Source organism: Centruroides sculpturatus, unplaced genomic scaffold, assembly GCF_000671375.1.
Source record: "Centruroides sculpturatus isolate CEXI.00-Female unplaced genomic scaffold, Cexi_2.0 scaffold968, whole genome shotgun sequence".
Classification (NCBI taxonomy): domain Eukaryota; kingdom Metazoa; phylum Arthropoda; class Arachnida; order Scorpiones; family Buthidae; genus Centruroides; species Centruroides sculpturatus.
The window spans coordinates 204,391-231,094 of NW_019385084.1; the positions used below are offsets into that span (position 1 = coordinate 204,391).

At 31.7% G+C, this 26,704-nt stretch overlaps 1 protein-coding gene and 1 long non-coding RNA gene across 3 annotated transcripts; one reads left to right on the forward strand and one right to left on the reverse strand.

The window, feature by feature from the left end:
• Positions 1–6,377: 6,377 nt before the first annotated feature.
• On the forward strand, positions 6,378–23,298 carry LOC111634426 (iroquois-class homeodomain protein IRX-6-like). 2 transcript variants are annotated; one of them, XM_023379193.1, is made up of 7 exons: positions 6,378–7,154; positions 13,159–13,395; positions 15,381–15,493; positions 17,075–17,424; positions 17,623–18,279; positions 21,644–21,734; positions 22,164–23,298. In XM_023379193.1, the coding sequence occupies exons 1-7, from the start codon at positions 7,110–7,112 to the stop codon at positions 22,180–22,182; spliced, it is 1,512 nt and encodes a 503-aa protein (XP_023234961.1). In that variant the 5' UTR covers positions 6,378–7,109; the 3' UTR covers positions 22,183–23,298. The 2 variants fall into 2 exon arrangements, with proteins under 2 accessions (XP_023234961.1, XP_023234962.1); XM_023379194.1 differs by lacking the exon at positions 6,378–7,154 and adding an exon at positions 10,996–11,346.
• On the reverse strand, positions 7,107–22,553 carry LOC111634427. The gene is made up of 3 exons (XR_002758214.1): positions 22,458–22,553; positions 15,900–15,955; positions 7,107–7,230 (listed from the first exon to the last, which is right to left on the reverse strand). It is a non-coding gene; the product is annotated as an uncharacterized LOC111634427 (long non-coding RNA).
• Positions 23,299–26,704: the final 3,406 nt, after the last annotated feature.

Consider the following 26,704-nt stretch of genomic DNA (forward strand, 5'->3'; position numbering starts at 1 on the left):
GGTGCTAACATGCCAAAAAATAAAGCAGGACCATCCATAACGGACACGTCAACTTTTATCTTCCGCTCTTCACATGGTTAATGTTACAAAAAGGCATCTGTTTCTGACGAACAAGACAATCCGCGCGCGGTTCTGACTTCTAAAAGTTCCGCCACTTCAAGGGCAGAGAGGCCCAATTTCACATCCTGTAAGAGGGGGGCCTTAACCGGCATCGCTTCTCTTCCGTATCTATGATCCAGAGAAGAGTTATACGATGCCAATAAGCGGTTTGCCTAACCGAATTACCGAGTGTGACACTTGGTTCTAAAGTTAATCCCGGGCTTCTGGACACATCCTCTGAGTCATGTGATACGACGAGCCCATTGACAACAACCTTTATCGAAAGTGAGTGTATGCGTGTGTCACAGAAAGTGCCAGACTAATGCACTGTGGCTGCCTCCCTAATGCCGATTAATGGAATGGAGAGACGGAGGATTCACTACTCCAAACCATTTCGTATCCTAATTATGAGGGGATGGGGAACAATGAGGGCCCTTCCATTTATCACCGCTTTCCTATTGTCATGTGTCCAGGTACCTCGTTTAATAAGGCTGTAAAACAAAGTCCAAACTGTATACGGTGTGCAACCGGATAATAGGATCTAAGTCGAGTTACAATACTTAACGAACAATAAAACACAATGCTGTAGGAGGGATCAGTTAGAAAGGAAAATAATTCTCGTCTAGGATGCTGTTTTTCCTATTATTCCTTAATTAAAATGAATTTTTTTAAAGACTTAATTCATCATTTTCCCTTATAAAAACAATTAAACATTAATTAAAACACGATAAAAAAAAAGACGAAGGAATTCTACAATTTAAATTGTAATTTAGCTTTAAAAAATTCACTTTTAAAGAGATAAGAAATGATTAAATATGCTGTTAAATTAATTACAATTAAAACTAAATTTCAAATCATTATTTTTAAGTGAAAATGTGCCTTAAAAAATATAAAAAACAAAACTAATTTTTTAAAAAGAATTTGTTTAAAAGTCTAATCTGAAATTTAACAACTTTTTACAATTAATTAAACTTTCTTGTGTTTAAAAAAAGTAAATCGAATCGTTTAATTAGAAAATTAAACATAAAAAGTCACTTTAAATTTAAATTAAACACAATTTTTGTTAAAATCGAACGCTTAAAAAGGTTAAATAGATATAGTTCAATATAAAATATGATTAAATTAATTAATTAAACAGATCTACGCGCCTATTAAGGTCCTTAAATCCTTAAATTTCAAGATTTGAATTTAGAAACGTGCCGTAGGATACATCTATGGAGGAGTTACATTGTCCTTTATCCAATTATTACTCAACTTTAGCAGCTTTTAATAGATTTGAGCAATTTATTGACTAATCCACATCTTTCTCCAGAGACAATTAGCGGAATTCGATATTAGAAGACATTTATCAACCTTAGCTCTTTCTCACCCTCTTCTTAATTGCTATTTGCTTGTTAGCGAATTATCTTCCATGTACGAGTGGTTTGGCACATTGTAAAGTCGTCCGTGTACAGATGTACGATTGCGCATTATACACGGGATGCTCGAACTCGATACAAGATACACTTTGCCTTTATGATAATTTTCGGATTCGGGATCTTAATGCCAATGCTTGTACCATTTAGTTAGGAAGTGATAAAGCCAAAAAGCGGGTTGCAAAATCCCTGTTTGTTAATCCTTAGCTGAGACGTGAGAATGTTCGCTTCTGTTGCAAAGTAATCCTATCTGTATTAAGCTGTCAGAAGGGAGTGTTGACTTTCAACCGGTCGTCCTTCTTTCTGTTTGTTTAACGAAATGGCGGAAGGCGAGACTAGGTTTCATATCCGTTTAATCTAATCATCTTCCATATTATTTTCTAAATTAAGTTGTAAATCTACAGTATTCGTGCCATTTTATTCGATAGGTTATTCAAAAAATGTGCCATCCTTTATAAAGATTCGGCGTATTGAAGGCGGCATCCCACTTTGCGGGACTTCAGCAATTTCGAGAGAAATTGGTGTTTTCGCTTTTTAAACATTTAGAGAATATTTATCACTGTCAGAATCTTTCGAATTTGTTGGCAATGATGATAGCATTCGAGTTAAAGTGTTAGGAGAACCCCCGACAGACATCGTATTGCCCTGTTTTACAACTGGTTACAGGTATCACTATTCTCCCCGACATCTCTCTGGTATTGTGGCCATTGCGAAAGGTCAAACCGCAACAAGGCCCCATCCCGTTCATCCTCGACCAGACACCAGTCATCGCAGCTGGAGCCAAGGTGGCACAACCTATCCACCCATAGTTCTCACAGAAATCAAACAACCGGTACCACGATTGTATGGTCAAATATGCTATGCCCTTCTATTAAAAGTCATTCTGGTTTTTCTCCCCTTATAGAAACTCCTTTATTTTTTTTTAAACGGGAGCCAAAATTGAATGCCATCAGAAGTCACAAAACGTCAAACACACCTGGTTCGAGGGAAGGCGATTTATTAAGCAGCGGGTGGTCTCTAAGTTTACTGCCCTATCGTCGGCTTCTTCTCCACCAATGAATAGTGAGAAACTGCCAACGACAACTGCAAAATTCTATATAATCCCAAATGTGGGGAGGGAGATATAAATAAAGCTATTGAGGAAAGCCCTCCTTCTGGTGGGATGGTGTAAAAAACACACGCACGGCCTCTGTCACGTGTATGACAACTCTGTTTAAGAAGAAAAAGATGGATGGTCCAACACTATTGTGGTACCACTCAGCGCCTGACTAACTTGGCTTCTCTCACCGTAACAAATGGGGCCTTCATTATATAATTCCACAACGCTCCAACGAGTTGGATAGGCCCAGTCTTGACTACGAAACCGCAACAGTTTGCGCCTTTCACCGCGCTTTGTTCCTATTTTTGGGATGGTAACAATAAAATATAAACGTTTTGCAAACAATCTCAAGGTCTTTTCTCTCTTAAATATTCTTTTCTTTGATAATTTTCCTCAACAAACTGCCAGGATTTTGCCAACTTTACTCAACTTAAACTCAATAAACGGTTCGTCTTCAATTTATCTGCTAATAAGTCTCCTAAAAACCTGAATTGAAGCAAAATTACATGCTCTTCGTGTACTTTTACGAACGGAGTATTCATTAGTAACTTTAGAACTAACTTGACTCATTCCAAATATACATTCGTACAAACATTTTTCTAAAACTTTACTTTTTAGGCTGAAAATTAATAAATATATATTTAAAAAATATATATTTTAAAGATCATCATCCTTATTATTTATTTTTTAAAAAATTTAATATATTTCCTAATTTCACAGATATACTTTCATCTTCTATCACCAGAGGGCAGCACAGAACAAGCATCCCTTTATATCCGCTTGGAACTCGATATATATTATTTTAAATTATTCTACACAATTCTCTTTGAATATTTATTAATTATTTTAATATAAAAAGAATAAAAAATAATTTTTAATTTTTATAGAATTAAAAAAAAAGACTATGAAAGAGAAGAAAATTATAGTAAAATTTCCTACTTTAAGACACGAATTTATGAGGGATTTAATTAATAATTTGTATAAGTTTAGTTGTTAATATGCTTAAAAATTATTTATGTTATAAACAAATGAGGCTATCGATTGATTTGACCTATTTATAATATTATTGTTATTCTACTTTTGTTCTTATTTATTAAATAGAATGTAGGATATACGTGCTGTAAACACTTGATTGTTTACTTCCTCTAACATATTTGAGCCCTTTAAACATCAAATTGTTATATATTTTTTTTATTCTTTCATCTTTAAATTATCATAACGATGATAGAGGTGAGGCCAAAATACTCTTTAACTTATGAAATCATGCGAAACCATCCTTTGTTATCCTCTAACTTAATACATGTTTTCGTTCAAATTTAACAACGATTTAAGTTCATTACAAGGAAAAATTCATTAAATTCTTAACATTAAAAACGTTTTTACGTGTTTTAGAACCTTAAAAATAATTTACTTATGTTTAAATTACATAAAATGCTACAAAAACGATGCTTCAGTCTGTGGTGCTCGCGAGCGACCGGTTGGAAAGATAATTTTTCATTAATCTTTATTATCTTTGTCTAAATTTTAAAATATTTTAACTTTTTTAAGCTTATTTAAATTAGCGCTTTCTATTTTACTTTCATGCTACTCGTTTCTCTAATTAGAACATGATTTATATCTTATATTGAGTTTAAGTTATCATCACCTTCTTCAAGTAGCTGCTAGAAAGAAAATTACAAAACAATCAATTTATTAAACGCTTAATTAGATTATATTGAAAGTCACCCAAGTAGAATAATTAACTGACAAATGTTATTCCTTGATACATGTTAAGGATAAAGTCTAAAGGATAATAGCCCCACTAATCTATTATCTATTTGTCTTATTAGTCTGCTATCTGTTACAACACAATTAGAATGGTTTACAGATGGTTTTCATTCTATTTTGCTCTAATTTACACAAATAAAATTATCTCTAATCATCTAATTTAAATTCTAAATCATTTAAATAACAGTTACATGGATAATTTGTAATTATCTCTTATTGATTTAGAAATTTCGCATTAAAAATATAAATATGAAACAATATAAGCATAAAAAATTCCCTATTTAAGGGAATTTAACATCCCCTATTTAAAGGAATATAACATAGAAAATTCTCTTAAATAGGGAACTTATATTGCCTAATATAGGCCTATAACTGAAGCTAAATTTTTCTTATCCTGGTATAGGTATATTTTACTGCAAGTTCAGTATTTACACTTCTAGCGTGTATAAATGTAGCATTTTTGGAATTATTTTTGTCAAAATTTTCATATTTTCAAGCAAAAAAAATACAATTTTGCAGCTGTTGTTTAGGTGCACAAAGCCTTATTTGAGTACTAAAATTGCTGAGTTACAAGAATCAGCACTTTCAACACAAGCAAAATAATGTTTTCTTCGAACTTATAATAATATATAATAAATAAATAATGATTCCTTATAGATTAAGCTGTCGAAAGGAAGATAAATTATAAATTAACAATGATTAAAAGCAGTTAAGATCCGAACCCACGACTAGAAATCTCCTATATCGATGAGTTGATTTATCTCGAGAACAATCATTTAACACGTTTTAATTAAGTATAATTAATCATTCTTGTTAACAAATTAGCATTTTATTAATTCAAAATTTAATGATATTTTATAAAAGTGTAAATTTTGTGTGAAGGAAAAACACGCCACAATCGTAAATAAGCAACGATTGTAACCAGAATTCTTTGAAAAGTTGTATCTTATCTTTCCAGTCAGTAGCTAGAAATTTTCTTTGTTCAAACTGTTTAGTTCAACACAATCCCAGACTGCTCACTTACAGCACAGAATTATACCATTTACAATGTTGTATTCCAGCTGTTTGACACGTCATAGGGCCTACTTAATCCTTAACGTGACTGACATCTGTCACTTTATCGCTGACATCTGCGAGACAAACAAGTACGGTGGCAAAGATTTCTCGAATATTAGATAAATCTGTTTTTAATCACGTTTACAGGAGCACGTAACCTGATACCGTAACGAAGGATTTGCAAATTAATTCCAAAAATATCGCGAAATCGATGCCACTTCGCTTAAAGATTTTCCATATTTAACTGGAGAACTGAACGAAAATCAATTGTTGTATGGCTTTAAACACTATAAAATATTTTCCTGTGCCTCCTAATTAATACATTTCAACATTAGAATGCATTTACTAAGTGTTTTTTTGAGTTAAAATCAGCATTAGACATCAATTATTAACACCTCTTATATAGATGAATATGGAAAAAAACATACTCGTGGCTTTACTAAGCGATTTCTAACCCCTTCAGAACAAACACGAGACAAATTCTTACGCTCATGACTTCAAAAATAGTCTTAAAGTATATAAAAAAAAATGTGTCCTCTATCTTTTGTTTACGCAACTGGATTACGAGGAAAGATGTATGGAAAATTTATTGGCTAGGAGGATAAGAATGAAATATAAATTATCAATTAATAGTCTCGAAATATAGAGAAATAGGCGATTTCATAATATGTATTACGAGGAATTTTTCCTGGTAAGATCATTGTATACTTTATTAACGTTTATCATTACGAAAATAGCAAATGATTGAAGAAACATTTATTTTCTTTATTGTCCACCTTAAAATCTATTAAAATAACACTGAAAATTTGCTGGATGTGTCGCGTACTTAACACAGAATCCGAATAAAGAAGTATCATCTCCCATTAATCCTTGAAAAAACACATTATACCGAAGTTAATGTTGAAGACGTTCCTATTGAGATGTGTATTTTAAATATATAACACAAAATGTGCTGTTAAAATGGGATGCTCAATTAAAAATAACGTTGTGTTACAATAATATTAAAGTGTCGAAGCAGTGTTTAACGTGTAGAAGATCGGTTAGGCATAACTGAATAGGAAGGGATGGAGTAGTGGAATTAAGTCGGAGCGTGGGGATGGCATGGGATCCGAGTGACAACGGACGAGGTTGTACACGACCGTACACAAAGAGCTCTTACAACGTAGCGTGATAAGCTCTAACCCGCTTGTAGCATGTGAGACGACACGTCCTACACAATGTCGCGGTGGGACTGATTGCCTGCAAGGGAGGGGCTTGGCCCTTCTGCCAATAGGGTCCGAGGAGGCGGTGCTGCGGTTTGCTATGGCAGCTTGCAGCAATAGCGCACAAGCATGTTAACAAGTCGTCCGATCTCGGATGTTATTTCCGGCCTCTACATTGAGAAAGGGGGTACGGGGGGAGATGGAGAGAATGTTTCGTAGTTGTCGTCGACAACGTTTGCTACAAAACCCCAAAGTGAGATGCCATGTCGTGGATGTTGTCAGAAGTAAGCCCGAGGCTCTGTCTGGATCGAGTCGGTTGGTCCCGTGTTAAGTGTGGAGAATACATTCCGTGTATGTAAATAGTGGAACTAAGTTTAAACCTTCGTATATTCCGGCGCTGTTTTTCTAACACACAAAAGTGCTGATCGACCGAACTTACTACTTATTCCCACCTTCGTGGGGTGCAGGAGTATGTCATACACCCAGTTTGGTTACACTTACTCGCCGTCTTCTCAAGTAAGTTCTTACAAATGTTTGCTCTTCTTATTAACATTTCCACACCCCGCCGTTGTTTTTTCTTATTTAACAAATCCTGGAACGATAAAAAAATTTATTATTTTTTTAACTTAAAACTTCCTTCCACAATCTTATCCTTATGAATATTAATTAATTTTTTAATTGTTGTATTCATAAGTTTATGTGTAAATGACTCTCTTCTAAGCTGTCCAACTGGTTCTAAATGTACATAAAACTTTAGATTTTGTAAAAAATTTAGCAATTTTAAATTATCTAATCACAGATTCGTCCGATTTATAGTTAGAACGTGTCCAAAAATGCACGGTCAGCGTGAACAAGTAATTCCAAAACACGCAAAAATCTCTTACAGTCAATACCCAAAATAAATTTTATTTAATTTTAAAATTATATTATATTTTTATTAATTAAATAATATTTTTAAATTATAAAATTCCTGAAGTACTGTACTGTACTTGATAGAAATGTAACTTTCCCATCTTCAAAGTATCAGTTTAACATAACGAAATACGATATCCTACTAGTTTAGGAGTGTAAACAGGGTTTGTTCTTGGAAACGATGGCCTAAAGGAGGGTGAGAATTTGAGATAAAGTTACTTAAAAGTATATTGCAGGTGTTAACTTTGTGTTAGAGGCATTATTAACTCTTTGATCTATGTAACAATCCTTCTTATCCTGAAACTGGAGCGCTTAGATAATGCTTAAAACTAGATAAACGGTACTTAGCTAATTATAATGCCTAAAATCATTGAATTATTCTTCTAAATGTATTGTTAAATAATTTAGAAACAATGCACTGCTGAAAACTGACTCCCTAACAGCCAAGTAACTTAAGAAAATCTCTTATTTAAGAGTCCTTCTATAGGCAGGATAATATTAAAGAATTAATTTACAAATAATTCTACTTAAAATAAGCATTAATTAATTAATTACTGTTAAATTTAGAAGCGTATAGTTTAAATTTAGGCCTTCAAAAGTCGAGTTAAAACCTAGAATTTTTCAATTTACGAACCGTAATTTCGAGCTGTGAAAATACTTATTTTGACATGTAAATTTTTATAATAAACTTAAATACTTTTATTAACTAAATTTTTAAAAATTAATTTGTTTATTTAATAATTTCACTGTAAAAAACATTCCCGAGGATACTCAAAGGCTACTTTGAGAGTTGAAATAGCCTTATTTTTAAGGTTAATAAGTAAAGAAATTTACTTTAAAAAGTCTTATAAAACATACAGAATTGTTCTTAATCGTGAATTAATATAATTTAGATTAACTTTTGAAAATTTAAAGGTATTAAACTATAACAAAATCGATAATTCAGCAAGTAAAAGTTATATAAATTATAATTTCGAGCTTCAGTTTTACACACTTTGCATGATTTCACTATAAAGAAATGTTATATATTTTTAAAAAATAAAATTAGAAAATATCAACTTAATTAAAATCTCATTAATAAAAAGTATAAAAGATCAATTTAAATGCATTTTACTCATGGTATAATTTGAAAGGGATTTAGAATTCTAGAAAGGGAAATCTTATAGGAAATATCAATTATTTCGATTCTTCTTTTGTGTAGAATGACAATTTCTCTGTCAAGTTTCGAGTTAACAAGTTCGTATTTAGTTTATTGAATTACTTATTGGCCATTTAACTTTTGTTAAAGTCATTTAGATGCTTAGACGAATCGTTACGATGCCAAATTTTGATTTTTGCAACGTTCACACGTCTGATATGATTTCAAACTGAAAATCAGCATATCAGACGTGAATGATTTCTAACAATTTATAGTGTTTTCTAGCATCTTAAGCATTCTCTAGCCCTCTTAAGAAAGCCATAAAACCCTAAAGTTTGATGCCGAATCTCGTTCTTACAAGAGCATCATCATCCTTGTAAGAATGAGATATTTGGGATCAGATTCGGAAACTGTTGATACTTTTATGTGGATGGTTCTTTGGGGGATGCTAGAACAGAATCAAAATTGATTTCTGCAGGCAAGTAGGCCAAAAGAGCGTATATTCGTCACACCTGTCGCCTGGTCCATTCATTGGTCGGAGAGTGCCCTAGGTGCTCTAACTACTGATCCATCATCGTTATAGAATTCGTAGCAGTGGTCGTTTAGGCCAAAATGTCAAGTCCACTTGTAAGAGAACAGCCAGATTTTAACCCGTGTGCCTCTCCCTATCAATCTTCATTATCATGAGAATCAGAAGGAGACATCCAAATATCTAAACATTAAACTATTCCATATTTTTGCATCTGCAACTTGTTTCTAAATTTCAAGCACTAATTGCTTAATTTAGAAAAAAAAATCCCTAAACGCAATTAAATGCTTTCGAATGTAATTAAAACTAGATTTTTCAGTAGTGGAAAAAAAAAATTATCTGGCTATCACATCTGCACTAAGAAATTTATAGGCCATGCACTTCCTCCATTTTAATATCGCCTTCCTTATAATTTACCATCCCCTAAAGGCTAAGAAAATATTCATACAGGAATTAAATAACTAAATTCGTGGCTATATATCGTTAATTTTTCTATATATCGCAGTTGTCATCAGTGTGGTCCAAACAGACAGCTGATCGTTATCCGTGATAAATGATACTGATTTACTTTATTTTTATTATTGTCGACAGTCTAGTAATGTTGGTTTCCGAACTTGTTTGCCATTTTTTACTATTTGAATTATTTTTTTCTTTAAAAAAACAAGATGCAAGGACATACGTTCCAGTTATCTACTTCAAGGTTACATGGCTCGTCAGCATTTATCGTCTTGTTGTAGCCAAATTTTATTAAGTTGCCCCAAATTATCATTAGGGCTATTTATATTGAAGAATAAGCAACGCGTTGCAAACATTGTTTAATATTATAGAATGCTATTAAACTGCAAATATTGTAATTTATCTGAAAGAGCAACTTCTGAATTTCCCGTATTGCTGGAAGCTTAGGCCATATGTGCCAAACCGTACTTGAACTTAAGTGTTGAAGAATGCTTTGTAGATCAAAATATCCTGAAAATTAGGCTCTTCCGAGCAACATAGATGCACATAAAAACATCTCACAACACATTAAACCATTTTAGAATATAAAATTTTATCAGCTGATTACTTTGTAGGCTTAGGTTTCAAGTTTTAAGCACTTATGTCCTGATGATTTAGGGGAGAGAATAGTGATAAAATATTTTAAAATTAATCGGTAGACTATAATTTTATTATAATAAGTTGATAAAATTATTCGTCCTTAAGATTTTTTACATCATCACGATATCAAAACGTGATCTGACGCGCTTGCTCTGAATTTAATGTAAAAACTTATATTTCTCTTTTTTCTTTGCGTTTTGATTGTGGTAACCTTGAGAAATTTAAGTGATTAAGTAATTAGTAGTCGAAGCGCTTCATAGGTCTAGGCCTTTTCGAAGGACAAACCACAAATTCCTGTTTTTATCTGCAAAAGTGGTTTCGTCATGCGATTGTTTGGGTATCGAAAACAGTGATTAAAAATTTATAAATTGATAAGTTTTTCTGATGTTTATGTACTATAACTACTGTTTAGATATTTAATTGAGCCTTCTCTTACATTTCTTCATCTGAGATTCGCGATCTACTGATTGAAAAATACGAACCTAAACAGTTTATCGGGATGAGAATTTGGGAAATTACATTACAGAAACAAATAAAATATTAATATACATTAAATAACATTATAAAGAGCTTGTGTTATTACAAGATTATGCGATTCGATTTATTTATAAACAAATACTTTTAAATTAATCTGAAGTTTTCCCATTTTCATATTAAGGGATCCATAAAAAGTCTATATCAAGGAAAATGCCCTATTTGTGGTATTCGAACGGAGAGGAGACAAATCCGTCAAGTACTTTCTGTAGACCGTATTGGAAGTAACAACGTTAAGTCTAACTAGATGATAATCCTGCTACAAGCCGCTAATGGGCTTTTAATTATTCAGTTTGCCCGAAGGCGAGTGACTCGGGTTATAAGTTAAGCCCACGATATTGTTTGGACGGATTATTCATTGAAGCTACAGTTAATTAAATTTGCAGCAGTTGCATCATCGAACACACTAACTTCCAACATCAACGAGCTTAAGATAATAATACAGCTTGCGGGGTGGAGAACGATGACGTCTTCCTATAAACACACACAAACGTTTTCAGGTTTTCTATAAATGTTTCTCTCTTTATTTTGTTTTATTTTATTTTATTTTTTCTATCTATAAGTTACTTATAATTCAAACAATTGCTGTTTTGACATCTGGTATGCACGCCATCGCGTTATTGGCTACGACGGCACACCTGCATCACAAGCAGAATGCAGCTATCGATGCGTGTTTTTAAAACTTATTTTCTTTTTCCAATAAAAAATTTGGATAGAAAATCCTCGCAATGTACAAAATTTCTCTTTCTACATGCGAAAATTTAACCATTTTCAATCGCTTTACATGCAAGCTTACACAATACACGCTGGCATCTTTAAGGAAGTTGTCAAGATGTACGCTATCAGATGAAGAAAATTACATTTAAAACAATTTAAAAAGCATTACCTTCGAGTTAAAAAAGTTTAACTCTAAACGAGCATTAATTAATCTAAAAATATATTAACATTTCGACATCAACGTTATTATTAAACTAAGAATTGCTTAACAGGTATAAGAGAGATTATTAAAAGAAAAAAAAATGACCATCTGCAAAAGTTGTTTTGCTAGAGAAAAACGAGGAAACAAGATACCCAACCCATCAATTATAATTATGACGTATCTCTTAAGGATCTGTTTAAGGATCTATAATTATGGAGTATCTCTTTTTTTTTCCATAGCTAGCAAAGAAAATCTTTATAACAGGCTCTACTTGTCCATTGAAGTTGTCTGGTGACAGGTTCTACACGCACAACTCTAATCAAATTAATTGTCACCTTGGAATCATGCTCTGATGTGTTCTTTACTTTTTCTAACAGCTTTAATGCTTAATATCTTATCTGCAGTCTTAAAAAAGGCTAATTCTAAACAGTGGAGTGACAGCCATGCCATACGCGACTCCACAACAGCTATTGTACTGTACATCAAAACGTAACTAGTCGTAAACAGGTAAAAAAAGAAGAAAATATTAGATAATTGCTGCATAAAATGGTCTCGGATTTACTCCAGACATATATAGCATGTAATTTTTAAGCTTTTATAACAGATAATTACGATATTTTTTGAAAAAGTCTACGCTTATTAGTTGAGAAATTATAACTCTACTTTGTTACATTATAATTATAAATGCTGTATATGAATATATATATATATATATATGTAATTTTTAAACAGTAACCGTTATTATGTTCCGATGTCCCATTTAAAGGCTAAAGAAACATAATTGACAAACGTTGCCGTGTAACATCTATGTAGATGTACACGGGAATGTAATTTGGTTTCCGTGCTTTACATGTATAAGTGCTGTTTATATGTCCGGAACGGCCGCTGTTATAATCGAGTTGTCGAGTTGTTAATATTCATTTTGCAAACGCATCTTTATGCTCTTACACCATAAAAACATAGTTTTAAAAAGGGTTTATAATTACTGTATAGAGCTCGGTAGGTGGTTTGTGTTTGAAGGAGAAGTATCGACTCCTCCTGCGTGATGAATGAGTTAAGAAATATATATTATTTTTCCATATTACACCGCATAAACTGCCCAAATCTAACTTAGAACAGTAATTAATTGAAAATTATATAATACGATGAAAATGTGAAGGTTTTAGTATTGTTGTATGACGTGCTAATAACAGAATAAACATATTGCTTCCTACCAAGGGCGTCAGGTAAGCTATTATTTAGGATTTCTGGATCGCATCCAACTCTTACGATAGCTTTAAATTTATGTAACTAAAGGAAAACTTGTATGTTCCTATAATTGAAATAACAGATTGATCACATTTATGCGTCTCTGTTCGAACGCTTTACGAATTAATACAATTTTTGTTTACAGATATTAATGACAGGACAGACTAGTTGCTGCGAGACTAATCAGAACGGAATGGCTGCAGATCCTCATACTGCACAATCGCCTACTGTTTGCTCTCTACCAGCAGCTTACGATTCGAGATTGCTCTCTACTTATCCACGTCTCGCAACTGGTTTAACTGTCTATGGCTCGACTTATGCCGATCAAGCTGGATACGTAGCAGCACTTGGAAGCCATCCAACATCGTTCTATCCAACACTGGTAATTAAATTTACATCTTTCTAGGATATTTTATAAAGTAATCGTTATGTAAATTGTTAAAAAGTTTCCTAACTTTTATACAAGTTAACTCAGTTATATAAGATTCTTTTGTAAATTGTTAGAAATATTGATTTTCTCCCTCCTCCCCTTTCTTTCATCTGGACTTCTTTTTTAGCGCAGTCACGAATCAAAATTTCACGCAAAAATTCCGATAACATGCTATTTTTATTTAATTTTTATCGGTCTAAGTGACATTTCTCAGCCAATACATTCTAACTACCTTTTTTTTTATTTGTTTACTTTTTTAAAAAATTTAAAATCGTAAATCTAAATTTTATCCGATAAGCAGATTTGTAGAAAACTCAATACAACGAGGTTAATCTTAATGAAAGAGTATTATTTAAAGTAGAAAAATGGATCGTATTTAACTTGCCTAGTTTCTAGTAGCGTTATCAATTTATATAATTAAAATTACAACTTTTTCCTTCTTTTAAATTCTTTTTTCATTTGTATTTTTATCTGTCTTGGATCTATCTGATACAATAGATTAAATAATAATAATATATATAACTCTTAACATGACAGCTTTCTTCGTCATTTGAAAGTGCAAGCTGCGCTTGTTCTCGCTAAATTCTGCACACCTGTCCCTTAAACCTGTAATTTGTTAAATTTTTGCTTTGGTTTTTTTTTTCTTTGTTAAACTTAGAACGTGTGAGGTGTTGAGGACACCGTGCAATTTTTGTATTAATTCAGTAAGGATAAAAGTTACTGAATACTTTCTTCTACGTAAATTGCCTCATATATCGAGTAATTTTTAAGTTATTCTGTTTAAGATCGTATATCAATTGGATTTTCGACACGTAGATACTGAAATGTAACAATTAGGCCTAAGCTTTTTAAATTTTATCTCATAAAATCTATACATTATATATAACCCACAATAGTTTCAGGCACAGACAGCTTAGTCCTTTGCTAAGTTATTTTACGAGCCTCAAATAGCCTATACATTTGCTGTGACAAGATCCTGATCCTGTACAGTCAAACATCGTATGATACTGGTGTTATATTATATAAATTTATATAAAAAGAGCCTCAAATTTTGAACCTGTATAGACCAAAACCTTCAATGTATAGCCTACATCTTTGTATAAATCTATATTTTTATCACCAATCTATACACGATTTCAGTTACAGACGTGGATCTTATATAATTATTGAGACAATATTCAAATATTCATAACTTGATAGATAGATATCTTGAACAGTTAGGCAGCGATTTACTTCAATAGATTCGATTGTTTCAGATGAACAACAAGTATTGTTAGATCTATTATTAGATAGACATAAGTTCGGCTGATTTTATTAAACAGGTTTCAGACATGCGTTTATTATTTGAATATATCGACAGTTTTAATAGCTTAAGAAGTCGAAAAATGATTTACGTTAGTAGCTATGTTAATGACGAGATACAGTAAGACACAACAATTAATATACAATAAAAAAAATAGCTAGTAAATTACCACGTTTTCTGCTTATTTATAAATATATAAATAAATAATTTATAATAGAAGTTAGGATACAAACAAACAACTCGTTAGTTTAGTTCAGAACTTGCGTGGCTTGTTATGCAGCCCGAGGACAATTGTCCCCTCATCTGTATTCTACTAAGGTACGAGTTACTCGAGTGTAATGATAGCCTTGTACGAGAGACAGTAGCGAGTCACTAATAGAGACTTTAAGGGAATGGCCGCCATTTTATAACCCACAAAGAGTTCTTTGTGGAGGAAAAATAGAAAGAAAATTCAAAATTCTATACTCGGAAACCGGGGGAAAAATAATAATATGCAGCAATTAATACAGCAGTTGCCATTTTATCAATTGTTAAGCCATCATTTTCCTTGATTAAAAATTGAATAAATCGACTTATATAATTAAATTTAGTTTTTTGTTCATTAAAACAAACTATTTTTAATGTCTTTTTATAGTCATCTCCTTATGATCTGAAGGACGGAAGAACAACGTGGCCTACATTACCTCAAGCTGCGTGTTACGCTTACGACACAACAGCACTAACAAATTACGGACCTTATGGAGATAGGTAAAATTTTATACATTTGATAATAATGCCTCCAGTATATAATTTGTAGTGCTATTTCGTTTCTTAAAGTGTTAGAGTTGGAAGCAGCCAATGATTCTATTGTGGTCGCATTGCCAGACTATACATATATATGTTAATGGAATGGCCTAAACCGATAGTCGAATTTCTTTATTTTTCGTGGTGTACGGAAAACTCACGCGAACAAACAATATTTGTAAGGAAAGTATCGGTTTCCAATCGGGTTGCATGCTACATTCATTAATATTCCACGATACTGGTAAATTGCACGAAGACATTAAATGTTTTAAGTGTTCGTGATCTATATAGTTGTGTTGATTACAGATATTCTAAAGCATGTTGTATTAAGTTTCTGTTTTATTGATAGTTGCTCAACAATGTGCTTTACCTTTATCCATCGATGGTTAGTCTGCAAATAGAATATTCGAGCCTTTGTTCGACTTCCTGAAAAGAAATTATGCGTGATGCTTAGTCTAGATTTTCAAGAATATTTGAGTGTAACCTTAATAGATTACGTTATTTATTTATTTCTTTCTTTAAAATATAAGTAAATTATAGAAACTCACCTAATAGTTGCTACTTAGAAGAAGAAAAATTAATATTATAAACATGTAACTATGATCAAAGCTTAGAAAATAAAGAATCTAAGTAGATGAAAACTTGAATGTTGCAACTCTTCTAGCATAAAATGGATTAGTCTGAGTATTAAAGTTTAACGAGAACATGAAAATAGCATTAAAATTAAAGTCTGGCCAAAGCTTGAGCAGAAAATAAAGATCTAAACAATAAAAATTAACAAGAGTGATTTTAAAAAGTTAGATTTTCAGGATATAAAGTTAAAGTGTAGAGCCTGAATTTAGATGTAGTCCAGTCTACTCGTCCTAAATTTTGGACGAGTCTTTGTACTTCAATATGAATAAACAGAAAAACATTAATATGTGATTATAAAATATGATGAGATTCAGTATTTACTCTGATCCTTTCCTAAATTCAGGCTTTTATATTTAAGGCTCAAGTCCTGAGAAGCTTATTTTTAATAAATAAAAGTAGACTTTCACAACTTGAGCTTAGTCTTTTATGTTTTAGTATAAGTAAATGAGTGAATATAAAAAACGGAATTGCCTAATAAGAGCCTGAATTTATGAACGATTGACACTAAAATAGAAAGTATCTGCTAAATTTATTTAACGAGTGACTTTCTACTAACACGACACAATTAAAAATACAAAAACAAACAGATATGTTGTACTTCTTACCCTAACACCACCCTTTTTTAATTGTTTAGATGGTCAAGTTAAATTTTATAAAGTCAACACGGATTTAATGTTTTATATTCGTGACTATTAGTCACAACATCGCGATTTCTTTTTCTGAGAACTAAAAAAGAGATGCACATAGAACCTTACGTGATATAGATTACACTAAAAATGTAGACCAGACACTCGTTAGAAATTTCTAAACACGAAACGTTATAGATTTATTTTTTTGTAGTGCTTTTTTTATAATGTGATACGTTATTTTGTAATGTTTCATAATTGATATAATTGTGGCCTTTTCTCTTAGGTACGATGCTATGGATAGTGCTGCAAGAAGGAAGAATGCTACTAGAGAAACGACCAACACGCTTAAGGCATGGTTATACGAACACAGAAAGAATCCTTACCCCACTAAAGGGGAGAAGATCATGTTGGCTATCATCACTAAAATGACTTTGACTCAAGTTTCGACTTGGTTTGCTAATGCCAGGAGGAGATTGAAGAAGGAGAACAAAATGACTTGGGAACCGAAGAATAAAACAAGTGATATGGCTGATACGGATGATAAATCTGAAGGAACTCAGACAGACGATGAAATAAATCAAGATAAAGATGATGGTGACAAATCGGTCATTAAAAACAATAATAGTAACGAAGGTGAGTTGAAGTATTTGATGAGTTTGCTTCATTAATAATGTGTACGTGTGTGTGGTTTTTTAAAAGATAGAGCCTGAATTAAGATAAACTGTGTGTGAAAGTGTATAAAGTAGTCTGAGTTAGAGTATTTTAAGATAAAATTTCCTTAAAAGATAGCTAAATTTTTGAAAGAATAAGCTATTTTAATATTCGTTTTAGTGAAAAAAGAAGAGTCGGATAATGAGAAAACTTCCGAAGAAGCCCCAAGAGATAATGATCGAAGCATTTCCACTTTACTACCCTTGACCACACCAAACTGTCAGGTGAGACTGAACGAATTTGGCAACTCTTCGACCCCACCCATGACCAAATTGACACCGGAACTTCCGGTGACCGAGAAGCCAAAAATTTGGTCCTTAGCTCAGACGGCCATATCAGATACTGTTCCTACACGCAAAATGGCCTTCGATGTGCCAGCTACTTCCGACCTGAATTACACAGAAAGGACACCCTCTGTGTCACCATCTTCCACTTCCGGTTACTGGACACCGACCGGAAGTCTTCGTTCTGTGGAGCAGACTTCGGAGATGGCCATTCAGGAGGATAATTCGGCAGTGGGACCAAGATTGGCTCCTCTACCCTCATCGGTAACCATGGATTATAATTCTAGATTACAATTCCCGGTGAAGAGCCAAGAATCTGTAGATGATATGAATAACGATGCTACTGTCAGGACTTTTGTAAATGGGACTAAGTATGGCACCTCTCCAGCTCTTTTAAGGTTTCCTCCAAATTATCATCTGGATGCTTCTTTGACGCCTCCTTCTACAAGAGCCAGTTCTCTAGGATGGTTGATGCCAGATCAGAAAGAAAGAGGTAATTTTCCTTCATCCATTTGAATAATGTATTTAAATTTAGATCCATCTTACATGGTTTTAATTCAAGAAGCAAAGAATTCGCGTACAAACTCGACTGTTCTTTGGTGGTATATAAGAATAGGAGTTAGGAGTTTTATGGACATTCTTACTTTTACTAATTTTACTAGTCAAAAATTTAATCCTGATAATAAAACCATCAACGTTTTATTTTTATTATTAAGTTAATAAAATTAATTTGCAAGTTATTAACAGTTTGCAATGAAGAGATCATCATGAAACTCTTTAAGAAATATCTACAGTTGATCTACTTCACTTAGACCGGTTTATATCACATTTAACCTTTTAAAAAAAATGATAAATTTGATTTGTAAACATAAAGTAGATAGGCTATTTTTCATATAAAAACTTGCCCATAAAATATATGAATAGCATCATTGATGTGCCATAACTTTTTCCTTGGTAATGCTTTCAGCAGCTTACTTTTTCGACTTGTTTGTGCAGGACACTGGAAAAAAAGTAATATAATTGAAGGTCTTAAGAAGCAAAATAGTGTCCTAATCAACTTGTCAAGTTTGTTTTTTAACATAAAAACATTTTCCATCATTTAAAATACGCGTTCAGATTACAAATTTGCTTCCTGCTCCACTCAACTTGTAGCATAGCATATAAATAAGATGGCAATAAAGTGGGATTTATGGAGTCTTTTTCTCTACTACTTAGTATACTATAAATGAGGAGAAGTTATTCTTGATATAAATCAAAAAAGAAATTTTCTAAAAATGCAACTTTTTTAAAGCTACAAAGAACTTAAAAATGCTTACGAGTGCTTTAAAAATATGCACCTTAATCCTAGAATAAAAGAAATTATAGCATAACGACGTTTAAACGTATTAATAAGTAAGATTTTAAAGCCTCCTATACACGAAATTATTAAGCACGAACGGCATTTTAGACCTCCCGAATGTGGTAAACCTTTAACAATAGGAGTAAATTTTGTATTATTTTTGTATTTAAGACTCCTTTCGTAACATTTACAAGTAATTACACAAAAAGATAAAATTACGAGTAGCGTAACACAGTTAAAAATGTAAACAAATTCTTATAGGAAATTAGTACACAGAAACAAGTTAGTGGTTGACAGCTCTTACTCAAGACTTGAAAGACAACTGTCAAGTGATTTCGCAAGAACAGTATATACTCATGTATACATGCATGTATAAAAAAGTAGGAAATTCGATGTTATCGTGTCCTCTATCTTGTTTAATGAATAAAACTTGAATCGATTTCAATTATACATAATTTTTATTTTTACAGTCTGTGTATAACCTGCTACATTGACAAACAGTAAAATATTCTTTAGTCAAATAGAAACTAGTTTATAGAATTACTAAACAGTACTTTTAAGTATTTAACCCCCTCTCTATTGTAAGACAGGAGTCGATAAATTAAAATTTATAAAAAACAGGCTCCAAAGCGACCGAGTTTTTTTTTATATTTTCGATAATAAAATACAGGTTTTGGATGGTTTAGATCGCATATTCTAATTTTGTTTGAAGGATTTGTTCAAAAAAACTTAATAATTTAAGGCGTGTTATAGTTGTTTATTTTAATTAATTAATTGTTGTTGTGTTTACAAGGGCTTTCGAAGTAAAAATTATAATACGCAGATATTAAATCTGAGTTATAAATTAATTAAAGGTTGAAAAGTGTGTAAATGTTGTATTACATTTGTGTATGTAGGCTATATATGAAGACAATGATGTGCTGATTTTACATTAAAATTTTAAGGATCATGTATTATATAGGCTTATATAGGCACAATTATATCGATTGATATAATTGTGTACATATATAGGTCTATATATATATGCAATTTTAATTGATCTCACTTCTTTCAGATCTATGTAAGTATGGGCCTATGAAAGGTGAGACATACCTAAAATAAATGTGGACCTACGTCATTACTTTTGGAATGATGTAGGGCTACATTTAGAAGAGAATACGGCCCCATTTTATTTATATTTTTATAGAGTTGAATGGTGGATCTACTTTATTCTTTAAAATTGTATGAATATGTATTTATATGTTGTTTTATTTACAAAAATAATTTAAATTTTGGTTCCTCTGTATAGAGGTTCTTACTTTATATGGGTCTATATATATAAAAAATTAACGTTGCTTAAATTAGAAAAAAAACCTACAAAGTTTAGCTACGTTACGTGTTCAGAATGATCACATTGAATAAACTATGTTAATGATAGTGTTGTATAGGTGTAGGTCTACATGTCAGAATTATAAGAATGGTATATAAATACAGTTTAATGAAGTATACGTGAATATTATACCGAATATATGCATATACAGAATGTTGTATATTTATAAGCTCTTTAAGAAAAGTAAAGTGTATGTCAGTTAAGTAGGAGATAATGATTTTTATATCGTTAATGTACGCCTTCTGTTTAATTAGTAATATAATTATCTGCTGTAGCTAAACGCTTAAACTATTCATTTACATATATTTGAATCAGTTCTGCTTTGTCTTGTGCTTTAATTATTTTATGTTTTCAAGGGCTTACATGTAAGTTCAGACTTTACATTACTCTTATGCTAAGTTATGTGGATATTTAAATTATAGTTGTTATATTTAAAATTTTATTTAAAGCATAATATATCAGAAATTTATATATGTTTTAATTGTCTAGTATAGGAAAATATACACGCATACTAGAGTGTAGTTTACAATTATAATATCTGTCCATAAGTCAGGCCCCGTATCGAAACATAATGAAAGAATATGTAGCTTTTCTCAGGCCTAGAATGGAGTAACGATGTCCGATTCTGGATGATCGGACTTCGTTATACGTAAATTATTGTTTACAATAGTTTATGTATGACACTAGAGGTTGGACGCCTCGCGCCATTGCTGATTTTAAAACGGATCCACGCTGCTTGTCAATGGCTATACCCTATACAGTTAGTGGTATATAACAATGGACACCAATATAATATTTGTGTGTACGAGTATGGAGTAAAACAGGCTAAACACAAGTGGCTTAGTATTTGTGTATGTACAAATTGAAAAAATTACTTAAACGATATGTACAAGTAAGCTATACGTAAAGTGTATATAGTATTATAATATATTCAAACAAGTTTTTTACACTCGTATCGACATTTTCTAAACACCTTTTTCTCGTTATTCAACACGACTTAAACCCTGCAATCTACACACCATCTTAATGCAATTCGATCGTAATTTTATTAATATAATTTATTTAGATTATATTTTGTCGGTATGATTTACAATTTAAATCAAAGTAATTTGTTCGATTTGACTTTCTTTCTTTCTTTATTCAAACTAGAAATAATTAGGGATACGAGAAGCTATGTTACACCTCATCAGGTGCCAGTCACAATAGGGGACACAACGGCCTTCAAACCTGTTAGTAGAAGGTGAGAAAATCGTTTCCTTACCTTAAAAAAGTGGACAGGATAAAATTAAAGCTTATTTTTTTATGTAAATAAATAAATTAGAATGCTAATTTTATATCTAACATTCAAGAACAACTTAAACTATAAAATTATGAATTAATTTATGACAATTGATGATTGAATACTTTAATGAATGATTAGATTTCCTTATTGCTTCTATAATCCTTGATTTTTTTCCAAACTTTAATTATTATTATTAAAGAAATTAGTATGTACAGGGTGGCCCAAAAGTCAGTTAATCATTCTTAAGGCTAAATTGCCGCCTTATTTACATTGCTCGGCATAAATCTGCATGAAAACAAAGACGGTTAACCGACTTTTGAACCAGCCTGTTAATTTTAGGCGCTCTATTTGATAAAATTAACGTAAATTTTTTTTCTATCATTACAGCGAACAACCAATTGTGTAAAAACAAATTCATCATTGTGAAGAATCATTCTGTGTGATTTACACGATTTAAGTTATGTAATTAAAATTTTAGTTGGATCTGATATTATAGAATATGGTGCCAATTACGTAGGCCTTCGACATCTCTCTCTTTCTCTATGGCTCTACGTGTAAGATGTGATTCAGGAGACAAGAGCAAAGGCCTATTTAACTTTGACAAATTAGAAATGAACAATGATATAGAAACAGACTTTAAGAAATAAACAAAAGAAAAAAACAATGAATCTCTACATTTACCTGTTACGTTTAGTTTCTTCTTTGTGATGCTTCAAAATGCAGCTATCTTGTGTGAAGAATGTGGAGAGAGTAGCTCGCTAGACACGCACCAGGATGCTGTACATGTGCACAAACTATGGCCAAATGAACAGTAAAAAAAAAGAAAAATAATAATAAAAGAAAATTAGAAAGTTTCGGTATATAGGACAGAATTAAAGAACTGAAAGATTCGATATAAATATAAATAAATATATATATAAATATACGAATATATATATTAAGAATGGAAGTTGAAGATAGAAGAGTTGTTACTTATTTTCTGAAAGTTTAACTTCAGAACGCGTTTTTGGGAATTTAAAACGTGACAAAAGCTTAAAACAGTAACTAAATTCTTTAATTTTTTAAAATTTTATTTATTATTTTAATGTTTAAATCGATTATTCCAACTGCACACACACACACAAAAACACTGACACACACACACACACACACACACATACATACACACACGCAAAAATTCGATCATTTCGATACATTTAAATTAAAAAACAAAAAAAAAATCAGAATTATTTCAAATTTTTACGAGAAAATTTCCATCTTTCAAAATATTAAAAGTGAAGAAGGAAGGAGGATTTTAAAATATAGAAGAAGGTGGAGAAAGTAACACGCCTCAAAAAGTGAAGAAGTGTAAATGAAAAAATAAAAATAAATAAATAAAAAATTCTGTTTTCATTCCACAAATATAGAAAATTGTAATGAAAAAATCGTAAAAAAAAGTGAACAACTTTTGAAGAGATGACGTGTGTAAAATATTGAATTGCTTTATTGATTTGCACCCGAATAAACAATTTTTGATTCTGCAGTTTTCTATTTGGTTTCGTTTTTTTAAAAGAAATAATAATAAAATAAACAAATATTTTTCTATATAAACACACCTATTTGACTTAGTTTTTTCGTGTATACATTAGTGGAAACACATGCTAAACTATACACATTTAAAATGGCCAACAGCGGCAACCACTGTTAAAAAGGAGAGGAGGAGGAAGAGGGGGAAAGTAGTCATTTCTAAGAAAGAAGTAAAAGCGCTATCACCTATTTAGGAAGAAAGTTGAGTAAGGAATTGAAAGAAGAGTCGTTTTCTTTAAGTAGCTCTCTACAACACGCAAGCGCATTGGCAAGAAATAAATCGGATAAAGTGCAGAAGAGGATATGTGTGTTCTCAGTCCCCAAAGCGAAGAAATCGTCTTAGCGACATCATTTTCTCTTCCTTTTTTTTCCTCTTTCTCTTCTTCCCTCCCCCTACTTTGAGTCGAGTATCACGAAAAACTTTCTCTTGCACAGATTATTGTTTTTTGGAAGTGGTACCAATGTTGTACAAGTAACGTTCATGTAGTACTTTGATGTCTGACATTCTACACTGACTGTGGTAAAGTTCTAGTAGGATGTGTGGCGAATTGAACATCGCATCACTTAGTCTCGCTCCATTTTTTTCCTCTATTAAAATCTTTACTAACTAACTAATGACAATGTAGAAAATTTACCTTTAAAATATCTCCCGAATTGTTTTTTATTATTACTATTTTTTAAATTGGTATATAATTCTGTCTTTTCTTAAGCTTAAATTTATGTTTTCTCATTCAGAATTAATGCGTTAAATTATTATTCTTTCACTTATCAACCGGTAGATCGCGATCGCCGTGAGAATTGGATATTCTTGTGTAAACAGGAATGCTGACGATGAGGTTGATAAGAATCATCCCGAAGCGTCATACATTAATTCAGTTGAAGTTTCAATTTAAATATGTTTAATATATAGTTCTGCTTATACAAATCTTTTTTAAATTTAATTTTATGTTATTTCCGATCCGATTTGGTGTGTAAAAAGTTAAACTACCGCCACGCTTCTTAACTAGTGGCTCGCGATCTCTAAATATATTGCATATTATTACATAAATGTGGCTAATGATGAAAAGATTGAGAAGTACATTCACAAATACGCAAAATCTCAAGTCATTGAATATTTTATATAGTCTGTAAAATCTATTATAAAACATACCCAACCTGGCATGTAAGCCAACACACTTCCTAAGATTATAAAGCATGTTATTCCTTTTAATTCCGTATTAAAAAATACTACACGTCAGTGTAAATCTACGAAGTATAATTTTGCTTACAAATGTACTGTACACATTGAGACACAAAAAAGATACATCATTCTACCTCAAGGCCTCTCAAACAATAAAAAAAAACACATGGTTACGAAACCAATTCGAGCTTCTAAATACTGTATATAATTTGAGCATCGAACGACTTAAAAGTTGTGTAAAATATACAGGTAACTTTCTAACCTTTATATATATATATATATATATATTTTAGTATCTAACACATCAGCATGGCCATTTTATAGACCAAAGCGACCATTTCAAGTACGTTTATAGAATACTTAAAAAGGCTTGTAAACGTGAGTACCGTCACGCGATCTTTCAGGAAATTGTTGCTGTGCAGGTCCCACTTACACTGTATATGTAGACCTATTACAAGGACTACTTATTTTTTTTTTCTTTACCTCCCTTTTTTTTAACACGTATAAGCTAAAAATATATAAATGCAATCGAGTGTAACTACGTTCGAATCGTGTGTTTTCTAACAGAGAAATTTGTCACCTCATTAAGTCGAAAATTCGATATTAATGGGTCCATTCAACGTGGCATCAATCAAGATAAAAGTAGTACAAATGAGCATTTTCCGTCCGGCAATTAATAGAAATTAAAAGGACCTTTCAATCACCACAAATAGCATTGTTCTTGTTAAGAAAAGCGTCGAGTGTCAATCTGTTCTGTCGTGTACCACCTGCTATTTATCGTGAAAGAACGGGAGGGAGGGTGGAGAATGACATCCGTTAATCATTCTACGTTTCTAATTTTTTATTGTTATTAAAAAATATATATACTATCGAACACAGACAGGTTAAAAATAGACACTATAACATACACTACACATAATTTTTCTAATAAGAAGCGTGTATTTGTGCTCGAGTATTCGTTATTGCTTATGAGTTATATATTTTATTAGTCTACGATCTGTCAAATTCAACAAATTCAATCATTATAAATTACACTTTATATAATTTATACATAAATCTAATCTTGCATGAAATTTTTATATTATTATAATAGTTTATACATTGTTCTAAATTACCATTATGAGCATTATTATGTCTTATAAACTCGTTCTAGATTTAACACAAATTATTATTATTATTAAGAATTGAGTGTGTAAGTGTGGTTAGCGATTCAATTATTTGTGAAAGAGTGTTTAAACTTATAAATTATTATGAACTATATACGAGACTTACATTAGTTTACATGGCTCTTGTGTTAATTGCGCTTATTAGCTGTAATTGTATGTGTTAAATAACATGATAAGTAGGATCAGATAAAGGAGAGACGGATATAGAGAGGCCCTAAATTTAGAAAAAGTATAAAAATGCCGTTTTATTAATTTTATCTGTATATTTTTATGTTTTTTTTGTAGAGGAGAAGGCCCCACATTTTTAATTATCACGTGCCCATCTCGCCCATCTCAAGCTGCACGAAAGAAGATTCTAACACGTGCCACCGTTGTGTGGCTTTTAAATGATTAAAATAACGATAAAATTCATTAAAATGTAAAAAAAATTATCACGTTCTCTTACAGAAATTTAATATTAGACTTATTAAGAAATCAGAAAATATGGGGCCGTTCTACCTAAGCTAACACACCGTTCACTTCATGATACATTAGCCTATTTTAGTCACGAACTACACATATAATATCACCATCATTAGAACAAAGAAACTTATATATAGGTTTATATATATTAAAAAAAAGAGTTAAACATAATCACTAACACCTAAACCTATCAGCACATTATTAACATTATGAATTAGCAATTATCATGCTCATCAAAGGTAGTAAGAAATGAAGAAGGGGTGTAACAAGCATCAAGAGACAAAAGTATCAGCAAATAAACGTATAGATCAATAACATCGGTTCAACTAGAAAAGAGTAAAGGGCATTTATCAAAATGTTCTTGTTACTTAAACTTGTTTATAAAACTGAACAATTTTCTGTTCATGCATTGTAGAAAGGACTACAGCACGATGACAGAGGATCATGTAATGAATAATAATGACACAAAACAGGAAATTTCATATCCTTAGCCAACAATAAATTGGAATTCTTGTCATGCGCTACTACATAGGATTGTATTGTAGAATTTATCT

What these genes read in the sequence shown, in the direction of transcription:
- LOC111634426 (XM_023379193.1), top strand. Translation starts at nt 7,110, where the DNA reads ATGTCATACACCCAGTTTGGTTACACTTACTCGCCGTCTTCTCAA. An exon ending in CATCGTTCTATCCAACACTG is followed by an intron (nt 13,396 to 15,380) that starts GTAATTAAATTT and finishes GTCTTTTTATAG; the next exon opens with TCATCTCCTTATGATCTGAA. An exon ending in GCCAGATCAGAAAGAAAGAG is followed by an intron (nt 18,280 to 21,643) that starts GTAATTTTCCTT and finishes TATTCAAACTAG; the next exon opens with AAATAATTAGGGATACGAGA.